Genomic DNA, 10,190 nt, shown 5'->3' with positions numbered 1-10,190 from the left:
ATTGTGGTGGTGAGTACACATGGAGAGTGTGTTGTGTTGGTAAGTACACATGGAGAGTGTATTGTGGTAGTGAGTACACATGGAGAGTGTATTGTGGTGTGAGTACACATGGAAAGTGCATTGTGGCATGAATATGCATGCAATGCGTGTTGTGGTAGTGAGTACACATGGAGAGTGTATTGTGGTGGTGAGTACACATTGAGAGTGTATTGTGGTGGTGAGTACACATGGAGAGTGTATTGTGGTGTGAGTACACATGGAGAGTGTATTGTGGTAGCGAGTACACATGGAGAGTGTATTGTGGTGTGAGTACACATGGAGAGTGTATTGTGGTAGTGAGTACATATGGAGAGTGTGATGTGTTGGTGAGTACACATGGAGAGTGTATTGTGGTGGTGAGTACACATGGAGAGTGAATTGTGGTGTGAGTACACATGGAGAGTGTGTTGTGGCATGAATATGCATGCAATGCGTGTTGTGGTAGTGAGTACACATGGAGAGTGTATTGTGGTGGTGAGTACACATGGAGAGTGTATTGTGGTGTGAGTACACATGGAGAGTGTATTGTGGTAGCGAGTACACATGGAGAGTGTATTGTGGTGTGAGTACACATGGAGAGTGTGTTGTGGTTGTGAGTACACATGGGGAGTGTATTGTGGTGTGAGTACACATGGAGAGTGTATTGTGGTAGTGAGTACATATGGAGAGTGTATTGTGGTAGTGAGTACATATGGAGAGTGTATTGTGGTGGTGAGTACACATGGAGAGTGTATTGTGGTGGTGAGTACACATGGAGAGTGTATTGTGGTGTGAGTACACATGGAGAGTGTATTGTGGTGGTGAGTACACATGGAGAGTGTGTTGTGTTGGTGAGTACACATGGAGAGTGTATTGTGGTGTGAGTACACATGGAAAGTGTATTGTGGCATGAATATGCATGCAATGCGTGTTGTGGTAGTGAGTACACATGGAGAGTGTATTGTGGTGGTGAGTACACATTGAGAGTGTATTGTGTGGTGAGTACACATGGAGAGTGTATTGTGGTGTGAGTACACATGGAGAGTGTATTGTGGTAGCGAGTACACATGGAGAGTGTATTGTGGTGTGAGTACACATGGAGAGTGTATTGTGGTAGTGAGTACATATGGAGAGTGTGATGTGTTGGTGAGTACACATGGAGAGTGTATTGTGGTGGTGAGTACACATGGAGAGTGTATTGTGGTGTGAGTACACATGGAGAGTGTATTGTGGCATGAATATGCATGCAATGCGTGTTGTGGTAGTGAGTACACATGGAGAGTGTATTGTGGTGGTGAGTACACATGGAGAGTGTATTGTGGTGTGAGTACACATGGAGAGTGTATTGTGGTGGTGAGTACACATGGAGAGTGTGTTGTGTTGGCGAGTACACATGGAGAGTGTATTGTTGTGTGAGTACACATGGAGAGTGTGTTGTGGCGGTGAGTACACATGGAGAGTGTGTTGTGGCAGTCAGTACACATGGAGAGTGTATTGTGGTGTGCGTACACATGGGGAGTGTTTTGTGGTTTGAGTACACATGGGGAGTGTATTGTGGTAATGAGTACACATGGAGAGTGTATTGTGGTGGTGAGTACACATGGAGAGTGTATTGTGGTGGTGAGTACACATGGAGAGTGTATTGTGGTGTGAGTACACATGGGGAGTGTATTGTGGTGGTGAGTACACATGGAGAGTGTATTGTGGCGTGAGTATGTATGCAATGCGTGTTGTGGTGGTGAGTACACATGGAGAGTGTATTGTGGTGTGAGTACACATGGGGAGTGTATTGTGGTGTGAGTCCACATGGAGAGTGTATTGTGGTAGTGAGTACACATGGAGAGTGTATTGTGGTGTGAGTACACATGGTGTCTCGCTGTAAAGATGAAAGATTTCAGTAGGCAGGAAAGTCCTACTGAACTTATTAAAGTTATTAAGAACATTGTGGCATGTTTTTCCTTGTTAGATGAAGGAAACAGAAGTTCTGGTTCTAGGCCTCCAAAATGTTGCCAGCAACTTCACTGCCAGGGTTCATTGGGCATCATTTTTAGTCAGAACTAAAATAGATCTCTTAGCTATTAGTGCCATATTTAAATCCTAGGACTCTGAGCTTCTGTAGTCAAGGCTTTGACTGGTTCCAGGACAAAGCGAATAAGTAAGGGAGTCTGGGCTTTTCCAGTATCTGCTCAGATGCTTAGACAGCAGACTTGCTGAGTCTAAGGAGATGTTTAAAAAGGCTGAAGACACATGTCTGTGCCCGAGTGTTTGAGGTTGGAACTGATGTACTCTGTTCTGTTGTTTGGATGAAGCTGTACTGTTTCTGGATTTGTTATTTGTTTTATATCATTATTTTATCAGTTTTATCTCACTGTCTTGACGCACATTACAGCCTGACGTTTAAAAAGTTCTACATACATACATGTTTTTAATGCTTAGACATGTCTTTTAACTTTGTCATGTTAAACAACAGATTTTCATTAAATAAGGAAAAGTCCCAAGAGAGCAGAGTTTTAAAACTATATTGCATTTGACTCAATGTACTGGATCATTCTACACTGACCACTTCTTCCTCTGTGTTTTACTTTTAGAGCTTTTATTCTCAGTGTATTCACAGATTTTTTAAAAAATGCCCTTTTAAAATGCTCTTTTTTCCCGAAGAGAAAAACAAGATTTCTGAAACACATTCTAACAAATGATACTGTTACACAAATCTGTCTTCTGTGTTTAAATTATTTCCATACACTTAATCTCATATACTCTATAATCTAGCATTCTGTTTCACTAAGCAGTGCAGACATTGTGTTTGGCATGTGTATACGTTAAATTCTTGTCAAAATTATTTTTCTTCATTTAGTTACATATTTCATCAAAGACACATTTAATTTACAGTAATGTAAAGTTACCATTATGCTATTAATGTACTAATCCTTAAGATTAGGTTACAGATACATGTTTTAACAGGTAATCAGTAACGTGTAATGTTCTACTCTATTGGTCCCACGTTGGCAGGACTGCCCATTGTCACTACTGTCAGTACTGTTGGTGAGCGGAACATAAAATGAGAAGCAGCACTGAATGAAGATCATTGACAGTTCAGGACTGTGGAAGAAAACACAGACAGCCTTCTATTAAATCTCCATAGAGCACTCTCACAATACATAAGCCACATCATGCGAATTTATATGTCATTTTCTTCTCTCCCTCCCATGTCTTCCCCTTTGTTTCAGTCATACAAAGCATAGAAAGAACAAGGTAAAAAACTACAAGGTCTAAAAAGGGCAAACAAAAGATGACGTTACACAGTTACAAAGCAACTACACCTAACAAGTTCATAAAGTTTTCTGGCGATTGGGTGGCATCTTTGTAGAGCCATGATACCAAACTAGTCTGATATACCTCTGTAATCACATCTGTTTTGTTGATGTTGTGGATGTAAACATTATGACAAATTTGTGTTTAACAGTGTTTTTGTGCTTCATGAATTCATTGACAGATGTCTGTTCAACACTCACTGTTTCCCATAAGTCCCTGCTGGTGGAGTACGGAGAACCTGTTGAACTCAACCTGCTCCATATCATCCAAACCTTCATCTGATTTCTTTCTGGCTGGGAGTCTCAGATTAATCCTGTCCAAACAGGCAGTGAGACCAGTTTGGTGTGGAGGGCGCCCAGTCTGACACAGTGGGAGATGAACAGAAGAGAGATGTTCTGTTACTTGTCAGTGCCGAGTACAGAACAATGTAAACAGAAGGTCCATCTGAACCTTTACAGTGAGTACAGTGATCCCACCTGCTCAGCTTCCTCAGTACTGCAGCGCTGAAAAGCTGAAAGCTGCCATATCGCCCCCTACACTTCCTGTAGAGTATTACAGTCTGTCAGAGCGACTGTGTGGATCATATGAACATTATAGAGCTTTTTAAATGAAGCAGTAGAAGCCGTATCGCCCCCTAACGCTTCCTGTAATGTATTACAGTCTGTCAGAGCGACTGTGTGGATCATATGAACATTATAGAGCTTTTTAAATGAAACAGTAGAAGCCGTATCGCCCCCTACGCTTCCTGTAGTGTATTACAGTCTGTCAGAGCGAATGTGTGGATCATATGAACATTATAGAGCTTTTCAAATGAAACAGTAGAAGCCGTATCGCCCCTACGCTTCCTGTAGTGTATTACAGTCTGTCAGAGCGACTGTGTGGATCATCTGAACATTATAGAGCTTTTTAAATGAAACAGTAGAAGCCGCATCGCCCCTACGCTTCCTGTAGTGTATTACAGTCTGTCAGAGCGACTGTGTGGATCATATGAACATTATAGAGCTTTTTAAATGAAACAGTAGAAGCCGTATCGCCCCTACGCTTCTGTAGTGTATTACAGTCTGTCAGAGCGAATGTGTGGATCATATGAACATTATAGAGCTTTTTAAATGAAACAGTAGAAGCCGTATCGCCCCCTATGCTTCCTGTAGTGTATTACAGTCTGTCAGAGCGACTGTGTGGATCATATGAACATTATAGAGCTTTTAAATGAAACAGTAGAAGCCGTATCGCCCCTACGCTTCCTGTAGTGTATTACAGTCTGTCAGAGCGACTGTGTGGATCATAATGAACATTATAGAGCTTTTTAAATGAAACAGTAGAAGCCGTATCGCCCCCTAACGCTTCCTGTAGTGTATTACAAATCTGTCAGAGCGACTGGTGTGGATCATATGAACATTATAGAGCTTTTTAAATGAAACAGTAGAAGCCGTATCGCCCCATACGCTTCCTGTAGTGTATTACAGTCTGTCAGAGCGACTGTGTGGATCATATGAACATTATAGAGGCTTTTAAATGAAGCAGTAGAAGCCGTATCGCCCCCTACGCTTCCTGTAGTGTATTACAGTCTGTCAGAGCGACTGTGTGGATCATATGAACATTATAGAGCTTTTTAAATGAAACAGTAGAAGCCGTATCACCCCCTACGCTTCCTGTAGTGTGTTACAGTCTGTCAGAGCGAATGTGTGGATCATATGAACATTATAGTGCTTTTAAATGAAACAGTAGAAGCCGTATCGCCCCCCTGCGCTTCCTGTAGTGTATTACAGTCTGTCAGAGCGACTGTGTGGATCATATGAACATTATAGAGCTTTTTAAATGAAACAGTAGAAGCCGTATCGCCCCCTACGCTTCTGTAGTGTATTACAGTCTGTCAGAGCGACTGTGTGGATCATATGAACATTATAGAGCTTTTTAAATGAACAGTAGAAGCCATATCGCCCCCTACATTTCCTGTAGTGTATTACAGTCTGTCCGAGCGACTGTGTGGATCATATGAACATTATAGAGCTTTTTAAATGAAACAGTAGAAGCCGTATCGCCCCCTACGCTTCCTGTAGTGTATTACAGTCTGTCAGAGTGACTGTGTGGATCATATGATCATTATAGAGCTTTTTAAATGAAACAGTAGAAGCCATATCGCCCCCTACGCTTCCTGTAGTGTAATTACAGTCTGTCAGAGCGACTGTGTGGATCATGTGAACATTATAGAGCTTTTTAAATGAAACAGTAGAAGCTGTATCGCCCCCTACGCTTCCTGTAGTGTATTACAGTCTGTCAGAGTGACTGTGGGGATCATATGAACATTATAGAGCTTTTTAAATGAAACAGTAGAAGCCGTATCGCCCCCTACGCTTCCTGTAGTGTATTACAGTCTGTCAGAGCGACTGTGTGGATCATATGAACATTACAGAGCTTTTTAAATGAAACAGTAGAAAGCCGTATCGCCCCTACGCTTCCTGTAGTGTATTACAGTCTGTCAGAGCGACTGTGTGGATCATATGAACATTATAGAGCTTTTTAAATGAAACAGTAGAAGCCGTATCGCCCCCTACGCTTCCTGTAGTGTATTACAGTCTGTCAGAGCGACTGTGTGGATCATATGAACATTATAGAGCTTTTTAAATGAAAAAGTAGAAGCCGTATCGCCCCCTACGCTTCCTGTAGAGTATTACAGTCTGTCAGAGCGACTGTGTGGATCATATGAACATTATAGAGCTTTTTAAATGAACAGTAGAAGCCGTATCGCCCCCTACGCTTCCTGTAGTGTATTACAGTCTGTCAGAGCGACTGTGTGGATCATATGAACATTATAGAGCTTTTTAAATGAAACAGTAGAAGCCGTATCGCGCCCTACGTTTCCTGTAGTGTATTACAGTCTGTCAGAGTGACTGTGTGGATCATATGAACATTAAAGAGCTTTTTAAATGAAATAGTAGAAGCCGTATCGCCCCCTACGCTTCCTGTAGTGTATTACAGTCTGTCAGAGCGACTGCGTGGATCATATGAACATTATAGAGCTTTTTAAATGAAACAGTAGAAGCCGTATCGCCCCCTACGCTTCCTGTAGTGTATTACAGTCTGTCAGAGCGACTGTGTGGATCATATGAACATTATAGAGCTTTTTAAATGAAACAGTAGAAGCCGTATCGCCCCCTACGCTTCCTGTAGTGTATTACAGTCTGTCAGAGCGACTGTGTGGATCATATGAACATTATAGAGCTTTTTAAATGAAACAGTAGAAGCCGTATCGCCCCCTACGCCTCCTGTAGTGTATTACAGTCTGTCAGAGCAACTGTGTGGATCATATGAACATTATAGAGCTTTTAAAATGAAGCAGTAGAAGCCGTATCGCCCCCTACGCCTCCTGTAGTGTATTACAGTCTGTCAGAGCGACTGTGTGGATCATATGAACATTATAGAGCTTTTAAAATGAAACAGTAGAAGCCGTATCGCCCCCTACGCTTCCTGTAGTGTATTACAGTCTGTCAGAGTGACTGTGTGGATCATCTGAACATTATAGAGCTTTTTAAATGAAACAGTAGAAGCCGTATCGCCCCCTACGCTTCCTGTAGTGTATTACAGTCTGTCAGAGCGACTGTGTGGATCATATGAACATTATAGAGCTTTTAAATGAAACAGTAGAAGCCGTATCGCCCCCCTACGCTTCCTGTAGTGTATTACAGTCTGTCAGAGTGACTGTGTGGATCATATGAACATTATAGAGCTTTTGAATTGAAACAGTAGAAGCTGTATCGCCCCCTACGCTTCCTGTAGTGTATTACAGTCTGTCAGAGCGACTGTGTGGATCATATGAACATTATAGAGCTTTTTAAATGAAACAGTAGAAGCCGTATCGCCTCCTACGCTTCCTGTAGTGTATTACAGTCTGTCAGAGCGACTGTGTGGATCATATGAACATTATAGAGCTTTTTAAATGAAACAGTAGAAGCCGTATCGCCCCCTACGCTTCCTGTAGTGTATTACAGTCTGTCAGAGTGACTGTGTGGATCATATGAACATTATAGAGCTTTTGAATTGAAACAGTAGAAGCTGTATCGCCCCCTACGCTTCCTGTAGTGTATTACAGTCTGTCAGAGCGACTGTGTGGATCATATGAACATTATAGAGCTTTTTAAATGAAACAGTAGAAGCCGTATCGCCCCCTACGCTTCCTGTAGTGTATTCCAGTCTGTCAGAGCGACTGTGTGGATCATATGAACATTATAGAGCTTTTTAAATGAAGCAGTAGAAGCCGTATCGCCCCCTACGCCTCCTGTAGTGTATTACAGTCTGTCAGAGCAACTGTGTGGATCATATGAACATTATAGAGCTTTTAAAATGAAGCAGTAGAAGCCGTATCGCCCCCTACGCATCCTGTAGTGTATTACAGTCTGTCAGAGCGACTGTGTGGATCATATGAACATTATAGAGCTTTTAAAATGAAACAGTAGAAGCCGTATCGCCCCCTACGCTTCCTGTAGTGTATTACAGTCTGTCAGAGTGACTGTGTGGATCATCTGAACATTATAGAGCTTTTTAAATGAAACAGTAGAAGCCGTATCGCCCCCTACGCTTCCTGTAGTGTATTACAGTCTGTCAGAGTGACTGTGTGGATCATATGAACATTATAGAGCTTTTTAAATGAAACAGTAGAAGCCGTATCGCCCCCTACGCTTCCTGTAGTGTATTACAGTCTGTCAGAGTGACTGTGTGGATCATATGAACATTATAGAGCTTTTGAATTGAAACAGTAGAAGCTGTATCGCCCCCTACGCTTCCTGTAGTGTATTACAGTCTGTCAGAGCGACTGTGTGGATCATATGAACATTATAGAGCTTTTTAAATGAAACAGTAGAAGCCGTATCGCCCCCTACGCTTCCTGTAGTGTATTCCAGTCTGTCAGAGCGACTGTGTGGATCATATGAACATTATAGAGCTTTTTAAATGAAACAGTAGAAGCCGTATCGCCCCCTACGCTTCCTGTAGTGTATTACAGTCTGTCAGAGCAACTGTGTGGATCATATGAACATTATAGAGCTTTTTAAATGAAACTGTAGAAGCCGTATCGCCCCCTACGCTTCCTGTAGTGTATTACAGTCTGTCAGAGCGACTGTGTGGATCATATGAACATTATAGAGCTTTTTAAATGAAAACAGTAGAAGCCGTATCGCCCCCTACGCCTCCTGTAGTGTATTACAGTCTGTCAGAGCAACTGTGTGGATCATATGAACATTATAGAGCTTTTAAAATGAAACAGTAGAAGCCGTATCGCCCCCTACGCTTCCTGTAGTGTATTACAGTCTGTCAGAGTGACTGTGTGGATCATCTGAACATTATAGAGCTTTTTAAATGAAACAGTAGAAGCCGTATCGCCCCCTACGCTTCCTGTAGAGTATTACAGTCTGTCAGAGTGACTGTGTGGATCATATGAACATTATAGAGCTTTTAAAATGAAACAGTAGAAGCCGTATCGCCCCCTACGCTTCCTGTAGTGTATTACAGTCTGTCAGAGCGACTGTGTGGATCATATGAACATTATAGAGCTTTTTAAATGAAGCAGTAGAAGCCGTATCGCCCCCTACGCTTCCTGTAGTGTATTACCGTCTGTCAGAGCGACTGTGTGGATCATATGAACATTATAGAACTTTTAAAATGAAACAGTAGGAGCCGTATCACCCCCTACGCTTCCTGTAGTGTATTAGAATGTTTTTTTAGTCAACTAATGTCAGTTTGCCTGGCTAGTTAATATTATTTAATGTTTCTTTGGGATCAATAACGTGTCTATCTATCTATCTAGTTTGCCAGCATTACCTAGCTACTTTTACCTACCCAGCTTTGCTTAGCTAGTTTTTTCTAGCCAGCTTTGCCTAGCTGGTTTTACCTAGCCAGCGTTGCCTAGCTAGTTTTACCTAGCCAGCGTTGCCTAGCCGGTTTTACCTAGCCAGCGTTGCCTAGCCGGTTTTACCTAGCCAGCTTTGCCTAGCCGGTTTTACCTAGCCAGCTTTGCTACCCAGCTTTGCCTAGCCAGGCAAATGTAATTTGATTCTCTGAAATTGACTGAAAATATGGCCCATCTTTGTTCTTGTAATAATCTCGAGAGGAGGTACCGATGGTAAAACACTCGGTGATAATCTCTGCTTTTCCAGCTCTGTAAATCCAGAATTCTAATGCCACGCCACTGCTGTGCTGTGAAGTGTTTATCTCTGCACACATGACTGACTACAACTAATCCGTCAGAGATTTCTGCAGCACTGTTTTATCTGAACCCCTGTTTAAAACACATGAATACTGTCCCACAGTGTCCTCTCTGTTTCTCATCAGACAACCCACCATCACACAACCTTCCAATGGTACTGTAAGCGTGAGGGTTCGATTTAAGGTGGCTGGATCACTCTTAGTTTAAGAAGGAAAGAGGATGCAGATGAATCGTTGATCACTCCTCTTCTTTTTTACACAACTTCCTCTCCTTTCACATCACGTGACCTCCCCAAACCAATCACAACACAGAACAGATATTTGTGACAATAAACAAGACTCATTTTTGAAAGTGTTTTACACTCTTACACTGCTAGAATTTAAACATTCAAACATGTCAACAGAAAACATTCAAAACTACCACTCAGTCCATCAGCGCAAATTCAACTCTTTACATTTCTTCCCTGTCTCACATAAGAAACATCCTTGTTTCTCTACATATAAATTTGAGGTACAAGATGAACAGCAAAAGGGGGAAAGGAAAAAAAAAACTAAAACAAAGTTCTGTGGTCTGTGTGTGCGTGTGTGAGTAGGAACAGTCTCACGTCAGAACATAGTCCATCAAGTAACTGGGCAACTTAACTTGACGTCGGCCTGGGCGC

General features: G+C 42.0%; 1 protein-coding gene across 1 annotated transcript in view; it reads left to right on the top strand.

Moving 5' to 3' along the window:
- LOC119264713 overlaps nucleotides 1-3,694 on the top strand; it is a 15,760-nt gene extending 12,066 nt beyond the window's left edge. The window contains exon 4 of the mRNA XM_037543360.1: nucleotides 3,512-3,694. Within this exon, the coding sequence (XP_037399257.1) occupies nucleotides 3,512-3,694 (183 nt within the window). The remainder of the gene's footprint in view (nucleotides 1-3,511) is intronic.
- Nucleotides 3,695-10,190: the final 6,496 nt, after the last annotated feature.

Source organism: Pygocentrus nattereri, chromosome 12 (genome assembly GCF_015220715.1).
Source record: "Pygocentrus nattereri isolate fPygNat1 chromosome 12, fPygNat1.pri, whole genome shotgun sequence".
NCBI lineage: Eukaryota > Metazoa > Chordata > Actinopteri > Characiformes > Serrasalmidae > Pygocentrus > Pygocentrus nattereri.
This window is presented reverse-complemented; position numbering and strand designations above follow the sequence as displayed.